This window comes from Cyprinus carpio, chromosome A6 (genome assembly GCF_018340385.1).
Source record: "Cyprinus carpio isolate SPL01 chromosome A6, ASM1834038v1, whole genome shotgun sequence".
In the NCBI taxonomy this organism is placed as follows: Eukaryota; Metazoa; Chordata; class Actinopteri; order Cypriniformes; family Cyprinidae; genus Cyprinus; species Cyprinus carpio.
The window spans coordinates 7156695-7182172 of NC_056577.1; the positions used below are offsets into that span (position 1 = coordinate 7156695).

General features: G+C 37.4%; 1 protein-coding gene across 2 annotated transcripts; it reads left to right on the forward strand.

The window, feature by feature from the left end:
• Nucleotides 1-7774: 7774 nt before the first annotated feature.
• On the forward strand, nt 7775-15531 carry LOC109092259. 2 transcript variants are annotated; one of them, XM_042757751.1, is made up of 2 exons: nt 7775-8372; nt 11516-15531. In XM_042757751.1, the coding sequence occupies exon 2, from the start codon at nt 12019-12021 to the stop codon at nt 13807-13809; it is 1791 nt and encodes a 596-aa protein (XP_042613685.1). In that variant the 5' UTR covers nt 7775-8372; nt 11516-12018; the 3' UTR covers nt 13810-15531. The 2 variants fall into 2 exon arrangements, with proteins under 2 accessions (XP_042613685.1, XP_042613686.1); XM_042757752.1 differs by lacking the exon at nt 7775-8372 and adding an exon at nt 8453-8974.
• Nucleotides 15532-25478: the final 9947 nt, after the last annotated feature.

The window sequence follows — 25478 nt, forward strand, 5'->3', positions numbered from 1 at the left end:
TACCAGAATATTCTTTTGATCTAATTACATCAAGAGGTCAGTTGCTTCTGTTATTGCCAAGTATGTTAACATGACCATGAATAAATAGTTTGAGATTGTGTTACATATTAAAATAATTAACTAACGGCAATAAAGTGCATTTACCAGCAACTACACAAAATAATTCAAAATTACTCTAATGTAAACACTGCCACCATTTGAACATTTCTATATATACTGCTGCCTTTAGTAATGTGGTAAGATTTTTTTGAAACTGATATATATATTTGCATGTAACATGTTAGTGTGTATGTATGCGTAAATTCAGCTCTGCTGTGCATCTCACGCGCGGCTGTAGTCTGACGTAGAGTTGATACCATCTGACCTCGCAACCCGAGCTGAACCCTTCAGAGGAACAGAGATATGAGCCGCGCTCTACTTGAAGACAGAGCCCTGCCTGAGCGCGCTACGAGGCTGTTTCATTCAGTCATGATTACAGTATATCGCAGCAGAACTTTCTCCTGACAGCTGCCGTCAACCATTAAGCGTTTTACTGGAAGGTAAGCAGATCTAATAAATTCATATGATTGAATGATGGTCTATTTGCACGCAGTAGCTACTTGCAAAAAGCATCAAACTTGGAAATAATTACGAAATTCGTTAGTGAGCGCGTTTTAAAGACCACACCACGTTGTGGAACCGAGCGTAAGCGCACAAAAATGAAAATTAAAAGGACTAGCTTACATTAATGTTGAGGGCAACGCAAATTGCCTTCGGAGAGATGCAAAATGCCTGAAATAATCCTTTACAAATCTAGTAAAAACGTGCCCAAGTTCTTTGAATTGCAGTCTTTGTATTCAAGTTAGATAGATAGATAGATAGATAGATAGATAGATAGATAGATAGATAGATAGATAGATAGATGTTTTAATCTATTACCATTTACATTACTTCAGAAGTTGTCATGCTATTAAGATTTTCATAACGGTGCTTATGCCTTTGATAAATATATATAAAGAAAAAGTATTTTATGATAAAAAAAACTTTTTTTTCTTAAAGTTTCTTTTCTGTTTAGTTATTGAGATTTAAAAATGCTATTTAAGCCACAACTTTAAAAAAATAAAAGAATTTAAATAATTACCTAGAGTTTCTGTTTTTAAGTTATGCTTAATGTTTTAATTTTCTAAAGTTATTGCCTTTATTATTTGGCTTCACACGTATTTGCCGGTAATTCTAAAGTTGCCATTTTGCTTCACAGTTATGTAATATGTGATCCTGACCCCTTAATTTTATTTCTGCGTTCAACCACTAGGGGGAGCTAACAGTCTTCAGGACGGCAACAGAGAGTTTTTGAATCACAGTGCCAACATTTTAGAAGACCTCTGAGTGTCTTGTGATTTCACACATACATTAAGCCCCAGACTCAAAGCACGAAGGACCAAAGCGTCACGCTGGCAGAACAGTGAGTGATGTACCCTAAAGAAATACTTGATCCAGTCAGTCAGGATGAAGTTATATCCTTCACAGAAGAAGCAGTGTCCATATTAACGTCCAGCAGCATGCTAGCCCGCTCTTTTCTTATCCATCCCAGAGTTCTGAAACACCAAGAAAGCTCTGAGACTGACAGCCGTATCAACACTGCGTCGCAAACGTAAGTCTACACCTCCCGAGAAAAAAGACGTTTATTGCCGCATCAACAACAAGGCGGTAGAAAACAAAGTTCTGGCTCTTCTTGAAAACAATGCATGTCTGAAAGCTGAGCTACTGGCACTTAAGTTCAAATTCGGTTTGATCAAAGATCCCACAGATTCACCGGCACAGATCTGCTCCTTCGGTTCACACAACCAAACATTTTCAGCAATACACTACAGCTGCCTCAATACAAACTCACACCCTACTTTTGGTCATCCGTTGTCAATCTCAGATCATGGTGGGCCAGATGAAGGTGCAAAACTATGGGTTCTTCATGCCTGGAAGGTCAAGCATTGGGAGCCCAGAGCTTTAAGATGATGCTGTAGGTGAACACATACGACAATCCTCTTACAGAGCTGGTGAATAGCCAAGCGGTATTTCAGCAGTGGATACAAATTCAAAGCTTCCTCATAAACTGCGTTTCAAGACGCCATGTGGAATTGAAGATGCTGATGCTGAGGTCCTTCTTCCGGTGGAGAATACTTCACAGTCTCAGTCTTCAGAGGGTTTGTGAAGGCCACACACAATGCCAGCTTGTTCAACAGCACATCAGAATAACGCTTCAAGTCACAGGCATACAGAAAGTCACAGCGCTATTAGATTCCAGATTAGCGCTTTGACTGAAGAAGTGGCCCAGCTCAAAAAACCTCTCTCCCAACATCAGCTCTCCAAAGTGAACTGAAATCATCCAAAGAAAGAAACCCATTTTTCTTATTATAACAGACAAATATAAGATGTCAGCTGGTTGTTCACTGGAACAGCTGGCAATCTAAGTGATTTTTAATTTATGTGAATGTTTAATATGCCTGTCTGCTCCACTAGTAACATTCGCTACATGCTGGATGAAATGAAAAATATTGTGAAAAGCTCTGCTGTCTTCTGTGTCTGCTGTTGTAGCATATGGTGCTTTGTATAAGCTATAAGCAACACCAGCAACATTGAACCTTCACAAATGGCAATTCAATCTAAACCTTTTCTGTGTACCTTTCCTATTCAGTGCCTGTAATTTTTTCATCAAATTTCTGTTTGAGCTTTTGCACGGAGAGAGAACTCTTTTGGTTTTGCCAGTTTGTTTAAATGCACTTCATTTCAAAGTCTCTTCACATTAAATTTTACAAATATGTGCTCTTGTTTCATGAATAAGTGTGGACTTTTTTATTTTTTACCCGGAAAGAAGGGAAGTGAAATGTTACAACTCTCAATTCTCAAACTCTCAATTTAAACCATGGGTCTGTTATTTAAAGACGTGAGATAAAAAATCCTCTTGTGAAAGACGAAGAACTACACACAAAAGTCCACAATGATAACCCAAGAGGATTTTTATGATGATATTTGATTTGTTTACAAACCCACATTCTTTAAAACCCAATGTCTATATCTGCGACTGCTTCCATGTTTATAATCTATAACACTCAACAGAGAATGAACTGTACTTTTTAAATCACTGCATACAGTATAGTTCTGCTCAGAATATGTAACATGTTTATCATGTCAAAAATGAACAATCGGTATTGCATTTTTTTAAAAATAATTTATTACTGCCCTGAAGTTAATTTAAACTACAGTTCAAAAGTCGGCCGTCTGTAAGATTTTTACAAAGAAATTAAATCTTTTATACAGCAAAGATACATAAAATGTATCAAAAGTAACAGTAAATACATTACAAGACTATTTTCTTTTTCAAATAAAAGCTTTTCTTTTGAACTTAGTATTCATTAAAGAATCCTGAAAAAAAAAACATATTTATGTTTAAAACTGATGTTGCAATTGATAAATGTTTATTCAAATCAACATATTAGAATCAATTCTGAAGGATCATGTGACACTGAACACTGGAGTAATGATGCTGAAAATTCAACTTTGCATTACAGAATAAATAACATTTTAAAATAAATTCAAAATAGAAAACAGTTATTTTTAATTCTAATATTTTCTGCTTTTATCTAAATATTTGTTATATCAAAATACTTTCTACTTCCTCACTACAGCCAAAGTAGTATATATAATATTTGTTTGTCATTTTAGATATTAAGCTCTGGCAATCAAAACACCCTCATGTACTCAGTAGTTGCCTGATCACAAGCAGCTCTTTGCAGGGTAACAGTATATTTGGCTCCAACAGTGCTGAAGACTAAGTGGCTGATTACAGCAACAGCTTCAACAGCAGCGTCAGCACCTAAACGGCTATTTAAAGATGTGAGAGTGAATGCCATTGATTCCCTATAGTAAGGTGTGACTTCAACATACAAAGCTAAAAGAAACATTCGTTTTCAGTAGGGAGTGGTAGGACTGAGTAGTGTAGAGCAGAAAGAAACAACAATTTCTGAATTTATTTCCTCTAGAGATTCCCACAGTTTCACTGTCTGCCAGACAGTTTATCGCAGCTATGTATTCAATGTCAACATCAGCACTTTTGTTCCTATTTTAAGCTGCAGGAGACAAAGTAATCGATTCACGAATGCATTACTCAACGTTAAACATGCAAGCAATGCAAAAAGACAGGCAAGCAGCAGTGGATCGAAACAAAAGGTTTACAGGTTCAGCTGCCTAAATTCTGCTCTGTATTCTGTATTTTAAAACCATGGCTTTTGGGGAGATGTTTGCAGGTTGATTGAGCTGATCTGTGATTGGTTTATCTGTTTGTGTAGGAATACACTTATTAAAGTCGAAGCAGCTATGTTAAAAGGGGGTGGGCATCAAAAAGTCAGTCTGAAAAGTGTGAAACAGAAATTAATAATACAAATGACCATTGTTTTTGTAGTCTATAAATTATAATTATTATTAATATTATTATCATTAACAATATTTAAAGGAATAGCTCACCTAAAAATTGAAACTTGCTGAAGTTTTGTACTTATCTTCAGGCCATTCAAGATGTAGATGAGTTTGTTTCTTCATCAGAACAGATTTGGAGAAATTTACCAATACATCACTTGCTCACCAGTGGATCCTCTGCAGTGAATGGGTGCCGTCAGAATGAGTCCACACAGCTGATAAAAACAACACAATAATCTACATGTAATCCACACAACTCCAGTCCATCAATTAACATCTTGTGAAGTGAAAAGCTACATTTAAGGGGGAAAAAATCCATTAATGTGTTTTAAATTTAAAATATATCCAAAATATCAGTCCACAATCTATAATAATGCTTCCTCCAGTGAAAATGTCCGTCTCATGTTGTCCTCTCACATCTAAATCCATAGACATCTTTGCTTAGAAGTGTTTTTGCTTATAAACAGTGCTTGACCTGTGCATATTTCTCTCCTGATTCAGACAAGACAAACTTTTCACTGGAGGAAACACTATGGTTTATTGTTAGAAACGTCTTAATCCTGAACATGTATCTTAACATGCAGCTTTTTGCTTCACAAGGCGTTAATTGGTGGACTAGAGTCATGTGGATTATCAGACTCTCATTCTGACGGCACCCATTCACTACAGAGGATCCACTGGTGAGCAAGTGATGGAATGCTAAATTTATCCAAATTTATCCTTAGACCACCTGAGTGTGAATACATTTTCTCCATTTTACATTTTTGGGTGAACTGTTGCTTTAAAACACTTAACATGTCTCATGTTTTAAATATTACCATGTGGGGGCACTACCACACTTTGTGTATATATTTATTGTTTGGGTGTTGATTATGACGTAATAATAATTTTATCCTGTACTTTAACCATACAAACATCCCAATAAACAATGTGCACTTCTACAATATAAAGCTGGTCTTGATTTGTAAACACTGAAGTGTAATTTTTATTAGGCAGTCTGTTTTTATGAATGAAGATGTGGCAGGATTTCAAAATATTGCCCCCACTCATAACTACTAACATCTGCTCCCCTTGGATCTCAGATCTACTAGTGGACCGGCGAGTGTAGTTGCTTAGACAATACAGCTCCACAGAGGATGCCTACGCTGCTTCCTGTTCCATGATCCACATCAGATAAACACACATTGGGTTCTTTGTCTCTCCCAGCACCCCTTTATCAACCCCTCTCTATCTGCAAGGAGGGAGGGGGGAGGAAAACCAGTTGCTAGGCAGGCAGCATAACGGTTGCCTAGGGAACTGTAGCAGACGCAGCTGCGAGTGAATGGGGGAGAAAACGGAGGGGGAGGGAAAGGCAAGTTCAAGGCCAACACCCCCAGTCTGCATAGTGTCCGTCAGCACTGCACCAGATGAAGGGGGAGCACACAGGCTGGCGGCGGACGCCTAAAACTGACATGTCTCTTACCGTGACCCTCTTGATCTTAGCACTTCGCTATAGGATTCAATATTCTAGCATGGTTTAAGACAAGGCAAAAGGTCACATGTTATAAAAATTGTTGCAGCTGGCTTGAGATCATTTGTGACACTGGTAAAAATAATACATACGAGTATTGTATCAAAAGGTTCTTAAAGGAATAATTCAGCAAAAAAATGAAAATTTGCTGAAAATCTACTCACCCTCAAAACATCCAAGACGTAAACGACTTTTTTATTTATGTTTATTCATGTTCTTTCATGAGTTTGTTTCGTCTTTCAAGACATTTTTTAGCCTTAAACCATCACTTCTGGCAAAAATATGAGTTCATAATCTATCATAACACTTTCTCAAAACATACATAAAAATTTTAATAGTTTTGGACTGTTTTCGCTTGTAAACAATGCTTAATCTGTGCCTATTTACCTCCTGATTCAGATGAGATTACTTTTTTACCAATGGAGAAAGCAATATTATGTATAGAGGCCTCGTATTGTATACAGGAACAATGGTTTGAAGTAAAAAAAAAAAAAAAGGTTGACGGATTTGTTTCTTACAAACATGCTGCTTTTTACTTCACATGATGTTTATTGATGGACTGAAGTTGTGTGGATTACTTGTTTGGACTCTCATTCTGATGGCACCCATTTATTGGTATGCAAAGTGATGTAATGCTAAATTTCTCCAAACTTCTGAATGAAGAAACAACCTCATCTACATCTTGGATGGTCTGAGAGTGATTTCATTTCAGCAGATTTTCATTTTTGGGTGAACCATTCCTTTAGGGATCACTGAGGTTCACATACAAATTTGTAATGAAAATAATTGTATGACCTACTTTCATTTAAATTTAAATTTCATTTGAACAAACTTTCCCATGAAATGACCCGAGTCAAGTGCGTTTACAAAAGACATGTTTAAGGTGATTACTTAATCAGGTAAGGATTCAAACTGCAACCAGTTGGAATACCCTACAGTCGTTCTTGGAGAGATGACGTTACCAGTCTGTTTATGTATAATTAGCACCTTCTGCGAACTGTACTGTCATCCGCAACATTGTTCAGGTCAAGGAACAGGAAGAACCAACTGATCGTGTTGTGTAATAATGACTCGGAAAACAACAATTACATACAGACACGTACACCGAACCTGAAATGCTGCATTGAATATAAGAATAAAATGTTAAGAATGTTACTTGAACTTGTCTTCCTGTTCTGGAACTGTATCCTTGGCCTGTATCATGTTTTGAAAGAGGCAGGGTATGTACCAGACATTCATTCTTAAACAACAAGTTGTCCTGCCAGCAATGAATTGAATTTTTTAAGCAACTGAAAATCACTATGCAGAACTAAATAAAAGGCAGCAGGACTATATTAAAGTTTATTTTAGATTCATCACTTATATTTCAGTACACATAATTTAGTGTTATATTAAATGTCTAACTGCTACGGCCTTTAAATTTATTAAAATTTGCATATTGCAAAAAATAATACATATCACACTGCTATATTACACTAATAATATAATATAATATTATAATTACACTACTATAATACATATCCTCTAGATTAGAATTTTAATTTGCTAGTATTTTATTATTATTATTATTATTATTATTAATAATAAAACCATCAACCCTTTTTGAAAATGCAATCAACTTTTTATAAAAAAGCATAATTATTCTAACACACATATTAAAACGTTTAAGATTTAACAGTAGTTAAATACAATTTTTCTGATATAATTTTTAAAAGAAACTGGATGGTGAGGTAGATTGTAATCAACTGAGACTTTTCTTTGAGCCAAAGTGTCTTTTACGTAATTGTGAATATTTACGCAACAGTTTGGCAGTCTCGTAACCTCCTTCTTCCAGAGAAGCTGAAGTGTTGTGTACACAGAGGCGTGTTGGAGCAACCGCACACTGCGGTCGCCGTATATGTGATCGGTGTATAGGGTGAGTGTCGTTTTACGGTGTACGGGAGAGAAGAGCTCATTGACCACCTCCGTCCCCTTTTCATGCATTTCGGCAGGAGCGGAGGCTTGTGTATCGTCATGATGAACAAAAACGTGACTAGGCACCCAAAGCTCCGTGTTATGCAACCGCTGACCTACTAACACACATTCGAGGACGACGAGAGGAGAAAGTGTGTGTGTAGCTTACGTGTGTGTAATAGACGAAAACTGGAGCAAAGCCTCCGACATAACACAAGGACGAAGAGGGAGGGAGAGATAGACGGCGAATAGCAGCACATTCAGGGAGTCACATTAATCGACACAAAGCCGGTGAGTGGATCACGACCCACGCGGGACATTTTCAGCCCAGACTGAAGTTGTAAAAGGAAGAAAGACCAGAATCGGGACGAGAAACCGCAATATAGAGGCACAGAGGAGCGATTTATTGAAGAATAAAAGAGGATTCTTCCGTTTAACAAAAGGGATGTGCTATTTCACTTAGGTGAGTTCAACTGCAGTCGGTTTATCATATCATATTTCATAATACGTGCTGTATGTATTGTGTTTTACAGCGCTTGTAGCAGGCTAAGCAGTTGTAGGCTAGGCTCTTACCTTGCAACGTGGTCAGGGCATGTTATTGTTCACATGGAAACAGACTCAGTGTCGGCATGACACTCAACTGCTTCGCTGACTGACTAATAAATATTTGGTTTTCAACGATTTTTTTCCCCTTTGTTTATTTTTGCATACTGTAAACTGTAAGGTAGCGACAGATTATCTCGCATAGTGCTTTGCATCCATATTCACATTCAATGTCAAGGCGAGACGGCCGTGGCGTGGGGGAGGTGGGGATCATTACGAAATCCAAACGCACGAGCGGCTGTGGGGTCAGTTAATGTATGTGCTTTGCGGTGGCAGCATTCCCTTTGCATTCCAATAAGTAAGTTTTAAGTCAGCAATTCTACAAAGTATATGGTTTTAAAATAACGCATCCCGATAGGATAATGCGTTCCGAGGGCTTTTCGGGTTGCACGATGTTCAGTGGCGAACAGAGACAGAGCTTTCTTTAGATGCGCGTGCTGTTCAATAAACACGTCACCGCAGGTAATGAAATCCTTGTAATGCGAGTGCGTGTTTTGTATGTTATTGTGCGGTGTGAAACGACTTGAAAGTTTTGGTTAGAAAAGAGAGAGGCATGTTCAGTCACAAGCAAGACTATTGTGCAAATCCTTCAAATGTTTAATAATTTATCATAACTCATTGTGATGCAATACTCATTGCACACTTGGCTCGTAAAGACTAACCTACTCCCAAACTAAGTACACTTTGCCCTTTAACAATTCCACCACTCCCTGTTGAGCAATGCCAGGAATCTGAAAGTGTCTCACATTGCTCCCAAACTTATGGCAATACTAAGCATCAGTCTGAAAACAAATGACATTCGTGTAATTGATGAGTTAATTCCTCCACAACATAATCTAATCTAAAGAGCATCCTAGTCTTTGACATGTTGGTGTGAACTCAATCTTAATAGACAGCTATTGGGATTTCAGCATTAACCCCTGTAATTAAGAGTCTAGCCAACACACTATCTCTCAGTCCTACTGGCCTACTTGGCCTTTAGGTTGGAAGGAAGACTGAAGGCATAAAAGTTTTGCCTGCGTGTGACTGGGCGAACACATGCAGGCAGGCTTCCAGTTGTAAACACTAACTGTGTGTTTGACTGGACCTCAAGCTCTTTTTTCAGAATTTTTTTCCTAGAAACTTATTCTTGGAAGAGGAAATGTAAACAAGCTAAGGGAACCAATAACACAAATGTGCATGTGGTCAAAATATTTGTAGGATGGTTATGTCTTCCTCCTTATTTTTTGAAAATCATTACTATCCTGTCAGTAATCTATCATAAAATAAAGGTTTAAAGAGACCTTATTTATAGTAACTTAGCTCAGCATGTCCTAAAATGATCCTTGACTGTGATAACAATCTGGCATCGAGCCACAACCTGCAATCTGAACTGCGCAGTACCTCATGCTCTGATGAGGGATATTACAAAAGCTGGACCACATCGGACAATCCTTGTGTTGAAAGAGCAGAATCCCTAATTTTGAAACCTTCCTCCTTTTCTCATTGCGTTTCAGGAAAATGCTAGTGGATTTGATGCTTATCAGTGCATCACTGGAGTGATTCATAGCCCAGTTTAATCTAATGTTCTGATGCTGACGTATTCGTTCTTTTTTTTGTACCTCTGCAGTGCTGGTAAATTCCTGTCTCGTCCCCCAATTGGAATCTTTAACTCCTCCCTCACCCAAGCACACTATTTTTGGTAGGCACTATAATTCCTCCCCACTTGCTCAGATGCACTCTCTCACAGACACACCCGCGCACGCACACACCGTTGCCGCCCCACTGACCTATTTTACAGCACGTCGTTGGACTCCGTGTTTACGGAGCAGCCGGTTTCTAGGTCAGTGGGACACACACGCAACATCCACCGCCCTCCCCAGTGCTCTCATTTGCGTTCCTACGGAAAAATGGCCATGCATGGACAAAATAATCTGTGCTTCCATGTTTTCAGGATGCTCGGTCCCCACAGTGCTGTGAGCCTAACCACCATGGACAATGTTACACACAAATGTAGAAATACTACTAAAGTAATACTCACTTGTGTGGTTGAAGATAAGGGAAAATTAAACAAAACAGGTGTATGCATAGTAAGTTCTGTGTTTGCTTTGGAGAACAATGGGCTGTTTATGTTGTACATTTTTGTTCCTCTTCCTCTTTTTAGTGTTGAACTATGAGAATGCCTGGTGTTGAGGTTGTGTTTTAGCGATGGTGCAATAGCTGTGTGTGGTTATGTAACATGAATTCAGATTCTCACGATAAGTTGCAAGTGGACTAGCTATCAAATCAAGGACTAAGTCCAAATAATAAAACTAGCACAATAAGTCGTCATTTAAAAAGTTAGTTGTGTACATTATGTACTCATTTTTAGTAAACCAAAAGTTCTTAGTTACACTGTCGTTAAATGATGTTTGGATCACAAATAAATGATAAAAAGAGAATGAGGGTGTTCCGCACCTTTAGTTCTCTTCTGTGGTGCTTCCTGTGCCTGCAGTCCTAGCAGTCATTCAGGTGTCTCTGATTATGTGACAGTGCAGTATCTTACGCAATAAATGTCCTACTGCAGCACGGCGTGATCTCCTACTCGCTGTGCTACGCTACTCCACTGACCTACATTTCTCTAGAGCTCGTAGGAAAGAGGAGAAGCAGAACATTTCAGTTGCTGCCAAGATTGGAAATGGAACACTGGGATGTTTCCGAAATTAATAGAGAGAATACATTTTGCTATTGCATCTTTTGACATTCATCCATGGTATTTAACTATTTATCATTAAAGCTGCAACTTTTGAATGCAGATTTTCAGGGAAAGGTTAAGAAGTTAAATGCTTTGTCTAATTTAAGGGATCTGAAGTAACTTCTTAAACACGTACACAAACCCACAACAGTGTGAAAAAAAACACTTTGGAAATAACATACTATTCATAATAACTTTATCCTGCTCTGTTACTTCTTGTTACCTTTAACTCTATGACATTCATTCTTGTAGACATTTTCAGTAAACATCCTGTTTCATTGTCTTTACAGAGCTGTTCTTCAAAGACTGGGATAAAACGCTGAGCTGAGACGGATCTAATCCCAGCCTACACTGCCACCTCACCCATCAAGAACAAGGAGCTTTGCCAAGTCAACAAAGTAAACTGTCTAAATTAAGAAAGAACTGAAAGCAAGCAAAAAAAAAAAAAAAAAGAAGAAGAAGACAACGACTATCCCTGCTAAACTAAACTTGAAACACACCTATCCAATGACGGTTGTTTTTGTTGCCTTTCATCTTTTTCTTATCTTTTTGACCAGTATGTACACTTGAAAGGTTTGAAGACTGGTAAGAGTAGGAGGAAAAAGGCATCAATCAGAAATACGAGCGGTTCCTCTTTGGAGGAAAAAACAGAACCTTGTACATCGTTGTACATACTGACAGTTACGTGTGTTTTTGAAGGGTTAATCAGAAATAAATACTTTTCAGAATTAAAACATTAATTTTCAATGTCAACTGAGTGCCAGTTCTACAAACTGGCCTCAACTGGACCACAATGGAAAGCCTAAATCTTCCAACCCAAGACAACAGTTCCAGTTTGGAAACGTTAGAAACATTCTCAACCTACAGTGAGAGTTTACCATCACCCCAAATCACCAGCCCTCCTCGTCAAGGACGACTAGTAAAACCAAAACCCAATATGACCTGTCGACGAAAGCGGGAGTTCATCTCAGATGAAAAGAAAGATGAATCCTACTGGGAAAAACGTCGCAAGAATAACGAGGCTGCCAAAAGGTCAAGGGAGAAGCGCAGACTCAATGATATGGTGTTGGAGAACAGAGTAATGGCACTAAATGAGGAGAATGTGCGGCTGAAGACAGAACTCCTGCAATTGAAACTAAGATTTGGACTCATAAGCTCTGCCTCTTACATGGAGAAGACCCAGCAGATCAGCAATGGTTCCAAGGCAGCGATTAATGGAGCTAATGGTAACGGAGCAACTTCCGGAAATCCATATTACTCAAGCAGTGGATACTCCAGTGCTTCTCAAGTCATGATGAACTCTGATTCAGAGGCTGAACAGCCAACCAGGAATGAACGCCACACAATTTTACCCAACTACTCCCCACGTGGATCACTGTCTGACATGTCTGATGGATCTTCACGGGACAGTCCTGAACCTATAAACTTTGACGTCAAACACGAGAGCTCTGGAATGGACATTAACAGGCTTGAGGCAAGTGTTCTTAATGCCATGTTCAATGGCCATCAAAGTTTTGGACGACTGGAGAATCACCAAGCACAAGAAATGGAACAGCAAGAAGGTGTCAACAACCCAGCCCCCGCATCTGCCACACCCCAAAGAAGTGTCATCCTCTTTCGTTCCGGAAGCAGCTCGTACCCTGTTGATAGCCAAAGGGTTGAGGACATGGAGCAGCAGGTTGCATCCCAAACACAACAGAATGGGCAAATCACTCATTTTACTCAAACAGGGTGCAATCTGCCAATAAGACCGGATGGTTTAGAGACTCTTTCAGAGGTTGCACAGCAGCTTTCCAGGAGGTCTTTGGATTCCCCAAACTATGAATTCACTAACGGCAAGGCAGATGCTAGGGAGAGCATGCGGTTTGTCATACAGCAACAAGACCTGAGTGTTCAAGGACAATGCAAAAGTCAGGTTCAAGAGGGCACTCCAAATTCTTTTGCCCCAGATTTGCTCAATGAGGCTGGAAAAGCCCACATATACCAGCGTTCCAATCCCTACCTCGGCACTCTGAACGAGGAGCCACCAGTGCTAACGTATGAAGGTTGCCCAAAAGCAGATGGCTTCTACCAAGAGCACTCCTCGTCAGGCAAGGACACCTCCTCTAGCGACGGAGACCCACGCAGCTCAGATAAGGAAGCCTCCACTGACGATGAATCTCCCTCATCCTCTTCCTCTGATATTGGTGGATATCACACCAACCAGCAGTCAGCACCCTCACCACCCATGGTCGCCAGTGATGCTTACCAGTATGGAGACAACCAAGGTGAAATGAAAGGCACTGCTCTGCCACACAAGCTAAGGCTCAAGTATAGAGCACTATCTAATGGTGGGTCCCAAGACGTCCTGGCTACACCAGCTGCTGCGTCACCTGATTCCACTCTGCCTCAGCACCCGTACCTGGCGCTAGCACAGGTTAACCAGCAGCAAGGCAGCAGCTCTGGAAGCAAGGAAGGGGAGAGTGAGACAACAGATGAACTTTGCACACAACAGTCTCCTTCCAGACAGAACGAAGAGGAATGGAAGGAAAGCGGGAAGAGGAGCATAGGAGGACGAGGTAGCAGAAACAAGAAACGTGATTGAAACTGGTACATCACATCCTTTAATAGAGTTAAGACAGGACATGATAAATGTCAACTTTACCATCCTATAGAAAGAAAAATTTAAATGGTACCAATTAATTGCATGAAAGTCTATTGCTTATACGTAACAACAACAAGAAAGTAACTCATTGTGTTCTGGGTCTGTTTTCTTATCAAAAGCGATTCTGTGACCTTTTAATGCAGCTCTGTTCTTTAACCCACTTTCATAAGCACTGTAACTCGAAGTTACGAAGAGGAAACTGAGCTCCTTCAAATGATCTTTTTCCTCTTTCAAAACAAAACTCTGTATAAAAACCTTTGAATATTTACATATCTCTACCATGTTTCCTAGCTAAATTGATGGGTAGTCGCTGAACCCAAGTAGTTTTCACCACAAGTTCATGGAGTTAAAGGCACAAGTCCTTTTCTCCCTATTGATTTCAGGAGGAAAAACCTTAACAGATTTATGCCAGTCTCTCTCCTCTGCCTTTGGACTTAAGCATTATTGAAGCACTTGGATTATTATAATACTGTGACATGACTAAACATATCATATTTCAATATATTTTATGAAAAAAATGACATGTCAATCTTTAAGAGTAGAAAAGTGGGAGAAATACTACGAACACTGTCTACTTATTACTGTTTGAATTCCTGTATAGTCCTTTCCTATTGTTTATATCTGATGCTTCCATTATATTTTTTAAATCACTGTATTTATGTCCCAGTTTCACACCATTTGAGAGAATGTTCTCTTCATAGTGTTTTGGTCATTCATAGGTCAAGGTTAACCAGTGAAAAACCACCTTTCGTACATCACATTACTATATTGCATCACTGTAAAGGAGCTTGATGGATCGACCCTCTCCCAAGGTCACTGTGATCAATCCTTTTTCGAAAAAGTACCTGACATTTAGCCAAACTAGAGTAAAAGCCCTTTCAGAAACATCAAGGCCGGTCTCTTCTGAGGCTGAATTAATATGCGGACTGTATAAAGTGTAAGATATATCATTACCATCTCAAGATGGTCGTGTACTCTGTGGTCAGGTTTCAGAGACGCCTCACATGCTACCTCATGAGAAGAAACGGTTGAGGTTACGCAGAACTGAAAGAGTTTCTCCTTTGGTGCGTGTAGCCCATTGCATCATCATACCCATTAACTGTTGTGTATAAAAGTTAACACACAGTAAAATGCTGCAGCACACAACTAAGTGTTTCCTAGACACAAATTCAGTTCCATTAGTTGTCTTTGTAGAATATACCACAGCTGAAAGCTGCTTCTGCACTGAATTTTTTTCATCAGATTTTATACAATCTGTGTTTATTGTTCCCAAACAGGTGCCTGGCACTGGCCATTATGTAAAAAGTGTACAGACAAATTCTCTCTTTTGAGTATTTTAAGTTTGTATCAAGTTTATTTTGGCATTCTATAATAATAATTATTATTATTGTATTTTATTTTATATTCCAATGCTATTATTCTTTTTGGGTTGAGATTTATTGTGTCTGTTCACCTCAGTGTGACAGTATGTATGTATTTTCATGTCTTGTTCGTCTATTTCACCTCTGTACCCTGGTGTATTGTGCGGTATTTGCTGAAGTTTTAAGAAAAAAAAAAAAAAAAAAGATGTTTGTCAAAAGAGGTGGGCGTACCTGTCAAGGTGCTCAGAATGACACTAAAGGACTGGAAAGAAAAATAAAAAACGCTGTATGTTGAATTTAAGTTGCCTAATGTTGTTTATACCGCTATTCTCCCTCACAAGCCTTAATGCCTCATTATAAAGTGTTACCATAAACAATACCAGCCTGCACTTGCTCAAGATTCAAAACCAGACCAACGGAAAAGCAAACAGACTTTATGGTTCCAGCTTCTGACTTTTCCTCTCCCCTCCTGCACCATAAACTAATTGAAACGAGAGCTCTGCAAATGCATAGGGACACTTTGTACTCCTGCAGGGCGCAAGAGTCATCCAATATGATGTAACACTGACCTAGTAACAGCACTTGTGTTACAGCTCAAAGACAGACACACACACATATTCATTGGTCGTGAAAATATACTGAAAGTACATGCACTAATTCAAAGAACCAGAGAAGAAAACAAGTTATGTAACTGTTCTGATATCAGCTGACATTATAAAAAGAATCGCTTGAAGTGCAGGTCATAATCCAAACTTTTCAACCCCCTGTTCCCAAGAAATCATGTTGACTTCCACACTAATTCTTTCCTGACATACTCATTTTCAACCGTTAATGATTACCTGTCATTTATTTATTAATTTATTGCTCCTGGTAGACTGCCAGTTTGTTATATCACTTACCCTGTCCAGCATTAAGTGATATGCATGGCACTTACACAACCTGCTGTACAACCTTCATCTGAAAGTACTACCTGTTCTACAATAATTCAACTACAACTGAACAGCCTTATTTCAAAACAGACACCATCTGTTATGACTACATACTTTAAAAGGTGACTAATTTTTTATGTGTGTGTGTGTGTGTGTGTTGTTGATGACATCACATGCCGCACTAGTGGTTGCTAAGGTAGCGAGAGCCGACCCAAGAACAAAAGCAAGGTGACTTTTAGCAAGAGCTGCAGTGCTTTGTTCTCTTCGCTGGTCTTTTTTCATTCTTTTTCCCTCTTTCCCCCTTTCTTTTTTTTATTTGTTTGGAGTATGCGGAACCTTACGAAAGCAGGTCAGTGGAAAAGTAGGTCAGTGTGAAGGGGAGGAGAGGGATAAAAAAGGGGAATTTAGAGAGAGTGAGGGTTGGAGAAGAGAGAGGGTGGAGGTGCAGCTATGTCATCCAGCCTAAAGAGAGCTTAAAGAGGAGTAAGCAGAAAGCTGCATTGTGATCTCATTAATAACTGAACACTACACGCATCTGAGAACCTGAACACCATTCAATTCAATACTGAACAAAAAAAACACACATTTGATGTGCTGCTGCTGTGTAGCTGAGAAACGTCAAAGTATTTAATGGTTTGCAGCAGTGCTTGACTTCTAGTCCTTTAATGATTCATACACCTTATCTAAGGGAAACAAGGACTATTTGCATATAAAACAATACATGATGCAAATAATATAGAAAGAAAACAAGAAGAAATGATCATTAATGTTCAATTGCTCAGCACATTTCGTACACGAGTGCTTTGCACATTGGGGTCCAATTGCTTTGCTTTGCTACTAATCATATAATAACGCAACTTAAGTAACAGGATTCATTTAAAAAACTCAGATGGGCTTAGTATTTGGTTTAGGCACACAAACGCCACAGGTTTGTGCAAAACCTGACGATCCATGTCCTACCATGACATTCTCAGAGAGTTTAGCATGGTAATATACATGCCAATGTCATATATGTTTGGTCTTGGCAGAATAGATCTGCTTCTGCAGAGCAAGTACCAATACTTGCTACTGCCAATACATCCATGACATGCTGCTGTGAGCATGCAAGAAATACTGCTGCTGCACGTATAACATATATGAGACAACCCCATATAAAACATACATGAAATCACCCCATAGTTGGTCTATACAGGTGGAGCTGGGGATGGTGGAGGATTTCTGAAGGGCGCTGCAACTGCTACAGCAAGCACTAGCCAAGTTTTTGAATGTTTGAGCAGCAAGCTCATTGGCTGCTGATACAAAAAAATCAGCTGCGCCATGTGAATAATGATGTCATTATGTCAGATTGAGTTAGACCCATCAACCTGCGCCATCTAGAATTTCATGACAGAACTTTGTATTTATCTGAGAATGTTTCAAAGAACATCTTGTGATTCAAAGACAGCAAGAAAATCTGACCTTTTGTACAAAGGTTCACATTTTTGACCTTGAAATAATGCAGTTTATATTTCTTATTCATTTTATGGGTAACTCTTCTGTTTACTAAAACATTCAGATTAGATTTTGAATCCCAGATTTTCAAAGTGCACTCAGACTTTTGGAGGCCACTACATATAAACAAAAGAGCAGAGGCAGGACAACTAGGAAACCTATAACAGAAAAGGCAAGCAGAGAAAGGAAGGGGGAAAAGTTAAAAGAGGAGAGGAAGAACAAGGAGGAAAAGAGGCCAGAGAGAGGAATGGAGTGGGAAGAGGAGATGTTTTGTCACTGAACATCTGCAGGAGCGCTGGGATTCCAGAGCACAACATAAATCTGGTTACGTAACTGAGCTGCCTAAGATGTAGGTCAAAAACAGAGAGCGCAAACAAGAGAAGAAGTGTCTGAGCGTGTTATGTGGAACAGTCATTATAATGTAATGATGTGCGTGCGTATAAGCAGGTTTATATCACATATGACGCCATCACAGGATGTGTACTAATAAGGGTATGTGTGTGTGTCTAATAAGTATTGGTAAGAGTTTAAAAGAGGCAGTGTGATTCACACTACCCACACCTATGAACCTCTCAATTTTGTTCTCTCTTATTCGCCCTCGGGTCATTCAACATTCTCTCACTGCCTTTATGCTTGATATTTCCTTTCTTTTTTTAGTAGTGCTGGGACAATTTAGTAAGTATTTAATAAATAATTACTGACACTGTGTACTATTTACACTATTTTTTACCATTCTTTCATCATTTCTTTTTAAATAAAACAAAATAAAATCAATTGTTTGTATATTATATATAAAGAAATATTTGCTTTGAGATTTGCTAATGATTGACTGATTGGCTTAAATAAATTAATACTTTATTAATACCTTTATAAAAGCACATAAAATTAATGAAAGTGACAGTAAAGATTTAAAGAATATACATAAGAAATATTTCTTGAGCACCAAATCAGCATATTAGAATGATTTCTGAAGAAAACCATGTGACACTTAAGACTGGAGTATTGGCTGCTGAAAATTCAGCTTTGCCAACAATAAATTCCATTTAAATATATATATATATATATATATATATATATATATATATATATATATATATATATATATATATATATATATTAAAACAGTAAACAGTTATTTTTCTGTTTTACTTTGTTTTTGATCAAATAGATGAAGCCATACTGTCAAAAACAGAAATATGATTGACCTCAAACTTTTGAATGGTAGTGCATATTTAATAGTGTTATGAATTTTTTATATATATATATATATATATATATATATATATATATATATATATATATATATATATATATATATATATATATATATACATAGTTTTCTTGTGTTTGCATTAACTTTAAACTTTTATAAGCGTTAAATGACATTAAAACTTAAATTAACAATTTAATATTCAATATACAGTGTCAACCAATGATAAATATAGTTGATGATAAATATGGTACCAAGATATTGTATCCCAGATGTTGCTATTTGATTGTTAGTGCATTATGGGTTGTTTGAAGTTGTTGGTTAATAATATATAGCCTACAGTTCCCACCTTATTTGTCAAAGAGGAAGTAAGCGGTTTTCTGTGAATTTGCAAGACTTCCGATTTATTAGCCTCTGTAGGGAAATAACGAGAACAATAACAAAGTGCAGTAAACTGTAAAACTGTTTATAATTAAGACAATGCATTAAAATATGGTAAGAAACACCAATTTGCAATATCAAGCAGCAAAAAAATAGCTGGAAGTGGATGACAGCGGAAGCCAGACACATTAAACTGTATGAGGTTTATTTATTAAAAAAAAAAAAAAAAAAAAAAAATTAACCAACAACCTATAAACAACTCAGAATGCATTAACAATCACATAGCAACATGACACCAGTATCTTGACAGTGGCTTATAACCACCACACAATTTCCTCAGAAATTGTAAAAATCTAGTTCCTCTTTCTCTTTGTCTGTTCACTTTGGTTGTGGCACTCTTGACTCTTTCTATATCAACCCTCCTCCTCTGCTGCACCTGTGGCACAATCACCAATTACACATTTCTGTTATTATCCTCTCTTTTGTAATCAGTTCCTTTAATCAAACCCAAATCTTCCCAAACAAAGAATGAAATTATATTGACGGATGCCCTATATCCTCCTGACTCCCAGCTATGGAGTTTTGTCCTCTGTAGAGGACATTATATTTTAGTAAGTTTCTCTGAAACCTCACATCTGGATGTCCTGTAAAGAGCACATTCAGGCATTTTCAGAGATAGCAAATATTTAGTTGAGAATCATCTTTATACAAAGTTTGGCATTAGAAAAAAAAACTGATTGGTGATCATAAAAAAAAAAAAAAAAACTATTTTATGTCTATTCATGTCAATCCAACAGGACTTTTTAAACTTCCTCACCAATGGATCCTCTGCAGTGAATGGGTGCCGTCAGAATGAGAGTATTAAAATATCTGATAAAACATAATAATCCAAGTAATCCACTATGGCCAAAATTCCATAAACCAAAATAATAATGCTTTTTCCGCAGAGAAAGTTTTTTAGTTCACATCAAAAACAACATATTTGTTTAGAAACGTTTTGGGAACTGAACATGACAGATGAATGACAACTAAAAATGTTTATCAGGGCCTAATATCCAGCATGAGATTTATAGTTCAATTTAATTAATATTTATTTGTATATCATTTTTCACAATAAGTATCATTTTAAAGCAGCTTTACAGAAAGTGCACATTTCTACATTACAATCAAAATGTTGCTTTGTTTAACCTTGCCTTAATGAAATTAAGTGTAAAAGGCAAACGCACACCTAACCTTGACAAACTGACCCATTTGAGCTTAATACATAATCAGCACCAATAAAAGCTCCAACCTCAATAGCAGCTCTTTATTATGGCATGCACACCACCATCAGATCATCCCATTATCTAAGCAAGGCCAAGATTATAACACCCTTAAAAGAAAGGATAAAAGAATGTCTCAGTCCTGAAATAATGAAAGGAAAGAGGCTGGAATTGCAAACAAAGTGCGTGATTGAGGTTACAAAAAGTCAAAGAAAGTGGGGCAGAAGTGTAAGTGAGGACTAGATTTCAGCTCATCCATTAAATGAAGGATGAATTAGGCCACTAGAGCAATGAGTCAGCCCAGAGTTATGCAATGTGAGCGCGCTCAGGGTATTGCCACACTCTGTGCGTAAGAGGGAAAGAGCAGGTATGGAGAAAGAGAGACAGAGAGAGAGGTTGTTTTGCATGCACGGATCTGCGTATGTGAGAACATGACTGACATATGTTCTGGGGAAACTGTGCATGGATGGAACAGCTGCCTTCAGTGTGAGGCTGAGGACCATAAGGTTTGTAGGCAGATTGTGTTACTTTGCATATCATTGTTTAAATGTGAAAGGCAGCAAAATATGTTCCAACTGCTCTAATGAAAGCACTTCATTAAAAAGGCATTATTCTACAATCATAAATCAATGCTTCCAGAATGTGTGAAGCATTGTGCACAGTTTCTGCATCAATATTTCACTTACAAGGACACTTCATATTAATAGAGCAGCACTTGAGCTCAATGAAGTCCAGACCACTATCCTCTTGACTTATCGCTCTGTGATCGCAGTTATTCCATGGAATTAAATATGAAACCACTTCCTTACAGACGGACAATAATTATTCACATACAACTCGTTCTAAGAAGAGTTCCAAAATGCTAAATGAATATTTCATTTAATTGTTTGTGTCCTGTTTTTATATTTACATTACCCTTGTTGTCATCAAACCGTTAAGGTTATTTAAAAATAGTAATAATTTAATAATACTGTTTAATGTAATCTTTAGCGAATCTTAAAATGAATATCATTTTTTTCTGTTATAATGTTGCAATGCCTATAAAACAGTTTATTTTAGTTTATTAAATATAAATATTATACATTTTAAACATAACTAGAGGGTCTATAACTGGAACTAGGGGGTCTCTGGCCCCTCTAGCCCCCCATAATTCAAACACCGATTTTTTATCTCTCTGTGGTCACTTTAACCCTTGGAACTAGACAGCATTAGTCACATACAGTACTAGAAGTTCAGTAGTGCCACAAGCACATTAACCTGATTATCCATTAAGCATCCGTCTCCTCCTTTTGTCCAGTTAACCTGCAGCCGACAACCTGTCAGATCCCCTCGTATAGCCCAGCACAACACTAGTCCCTTATACAGCTCAGGCTTGACCTACATACTTGCAGACATGCACATGCTAACTGAAAAATGCTCTAATCTTCAAGACATGTAAGCTTCTTTAGAGCAGAAGTTGTGATATAGTACACTTTCAGCCATAACTGGATTAATGAGGAAGTAAGAAATTTAACGTATTCTCAACATAAATGGGATGAAAACAAAAATCTGAGAAAACGTGAGATGAGAACTATATGCCTGAAGCTAAATGTGTCCAAATGAGCTGCTGACATGAAACTGACATGAAGTTTTTATGACCTAAAATTAATTGAAAGCTGTGATGCAAAATGTATCTGCACCACATTATAACCAGAAATCTGGCAGGTTTAAGATGTTTTATCACTATTTGCCAGTGTTGGATATTTGATTGTGCATGCTCATTTCCTCTAATTTAAAATGTTAGATGACCTCTGCCATCATCCGGTGCTTGCTTAAATGTAAAATTATTATAAATAAAAATAAATAAATAAAATAATTGTGACTTTATATTTTACAATTATGACTTTTGTGCTCAGACCTGGAGTAAGAATCATGAAAAAAATGTCAGAATTGTAAGATATAAACTCAAAACTGCAAAAAATTAAGTTAACATATTTTCATAAATTTGTCAACTACCCAAATATTAGGCTACTCAGGAAACAGGGGACGTTCTCAGAACTTGTTTATGTTCTAGCAAGGTTCTCTCAAAGTTATGAACAAATGTTCTTTCACTGACATTAATCTGTGTTTGTTGGTTAATAATAATGTTCTCAAAACGTTAGCACAGAAATTGAATTTTATACATCATCCATGCAACATTTTTGTCGATAGTTTGTCTAATACTTTTTAAAAGCAACTATTTGTTTCAGATTGTTCAGAGAACATTTAAAAGTAACGTTGTCATAATGTTTACAAATGGATAAAATTTAATGTTTGCATAAATGGACATTTCCAACATATGACTAAATTGGAATGTTGGTAAATTTACTGCCAGTTAAATGGTCTATATTTTTGTAAACCATCTCTCAGAGACCATCTTGCTCTATATTATACTATCCACACTTGGACCAGGCCAAATAAGGCATTTCTTTAAGGGTGACTCAGGGAATCATGATAATGGGTAACAGAGTTTCATATCTATAGCCAAATAAACCCACTAAATACACCCCAGGACCCCCAGGACCTGAAGTGGACAGCATCTGTTGGGAGGATGTTCTCTGAATCACAGGAACAACAAAAGAAGTCTGTTTACAACAGCTCTCTTTCACCCAAGCCCACATCTTCTTTTCATCCTCTCCAGCGCTTCCTGCCCACAGCCCATACTGTCCTGATCTTTTCGCTCTAATCCAAACACCTGGGAGGTGCGAACATGTGACTGAGGGCTCACATGAGGCCAGACGCTCTGCGTGAAGAAGAGACTGTAAAACCAAAGGTAACAGAAGTCAACACACAATTACATGCTCACTTAGACCAACGAGGCTCTTAAACAGGCTGGAACTGTAAACTAACCGCAAGTGCTTTCCAACATTGCGGTGTTTATTTTATACTGACATCATCATGTATGACAAAACAGCATATGAGCAAAATTAAAATATGAGTCAAACTGACTCATAATACAAACCATGCAACTTTCATAAAAGTTTAGAATCTCATGCACCTCCCTTTGCACTTTGCAAGATGTCTTTATCTTCCATTTGCAATTCGTTTCAAACGCCTTCTGGTGCTGAATTAAAATAGAACAGTACTAAGAAGTATATAAGCAGTGTGCTTCCAATTAGTTGCTGTATCATGTCCAGGCGAGACTCTGGAGAGATGGGATCATTTAAGGAGGTTAATCAACAGCATCAGGACATTGGCAGTGATAAAACATGTTTCTTGTTTCTGTTCGGGTTACTGGGTCAAGCAGGGAGGGAGAGACGGGGAGAAAAATCACGTGAAGAAGCAACGCCTGTAGAGGAGAGATCATGTGCTGGAGATGGATATGGTTGGATTTCTTAAACACAAAAAACCCACATGTGAAAATTGTATTTTGATTCAACTGTTCCAGCTTAATGGATCCCATTCAACTAACGAATTAATATGTATCTTTGCATTTGGATTGGTTAACTCGTGTGTGTAAAAAAATAAAAATAATAATAATAATAATAATAATAATAATAATATATATACACACACACACACACACACACAAACAAAACAAGCTGGCTGTCATTTAGCCTGTCATGAACCCTGAAAACAAATACTTAACTAAAAATATTTCAAAGAGAAAAACCAAAGAAATATATATAAACCTAAAAGGAAGAAAAAGATGCAGATAAACTAGTAAACAACCTTGGTTGCTGGATGACTAATGGGTTAGTTGACCACTGAGACTCAGTCCAGTTATGTTTATAAATATGAAATCATCCATCTGAATGAGATTTGATAGCTACTACAGCTAAAGCTAATGACTTCATAAGACTTGGAACATAGTGAACAATTCGAGATGATTTCATGATTTCTGAACTTTTACTGTCTTTGGTCACCATCGCTTTCTTTGTATGAAAAAGAGCAGCATGAAAATCTTGCTTAATATCTCTTTTTTGTGTTCCATGAACCAATTCTGCTTTTTTATATAATAAATTCTAAAAAAAATAATTAAGAGCTATACAACTAAGTTTGGATCCTGCTGTTTCACTTGTGCTCCATGGAAAATATGTCATATTTTGATGACTAATTAAAAAAAAAAAAAAAATTATATATATATATATATATATATATATATATATATATATATATATATATATATATATATATATATATATATATATTTAAGACTGATCAAAATTTTCCATCTGACATTGCCTATGTATATGTCTCATGGAAAATGGAATCTTGTTTTCTCATTTTAAGTGTCATTTAACAGAGCTACGTTTTTTTTAAATAATTTTTTTAGTTGTTTTAGGAAGTAGTCATGAGGTAACACATTTAAAATGAACGCTAGACAGATGATGCCAGAAAATATGGAATAAATTAGTGTAACGTTACTACATTTACGCACGAAACTCTGCTACCCTCTACTGGATAACAGGTAGACTGTTTGCAATGAGACTGCATACACATATAGAAATGAAATCCCTCAGCATAAATCGTAGTAAGGTTATGAAAAACAACTGTAATCACAAACAGTTAGAGCTGGTCCATTCTGAGCTACGCTACCAACAGATAACGTAGCACCTTAAAACACAGTCTGTGTAACTTAACTATTGCTAGACAAGAAAGTACTGAATGACGCCCAAATATTAGCCACTAGAGTGTCGTTTAGTTTTAAATAAGTTATTAGTACAACCAGGAGAAGTAACTGAACCCACCTGAGCAAGCCGAAAACTCCGACCAATCCAGTCAAAGCACAATAAACGGGCGCGTGCGCCATCTGGCGGTAAGCGGTAGAATATGAATGACCATGTTGGCCAAGCTTGTCATCATACCAGGGTTTTGTTTGTTTGACCTAACTTTATTGTTCATTTATCCCACATTTTATCGTACATTCCGATGAAAAATAACAAATACGTTTAAAAAAAAATACTTTAAAAAAGAAAAAGAAAAGCTGAGGTGGCTTTGAGGTGGTTTTTCTCCT

What these genes read in the sequence shown, in the direction of transcription:
- LOC109092259 (XM_042757751.1), top strand. Translation starts at nt 12,019, where the DNA reads ATGGAAAGCCTAAATCTTCCAACCCAAGACAACAGTTCCAGTTTGGAA.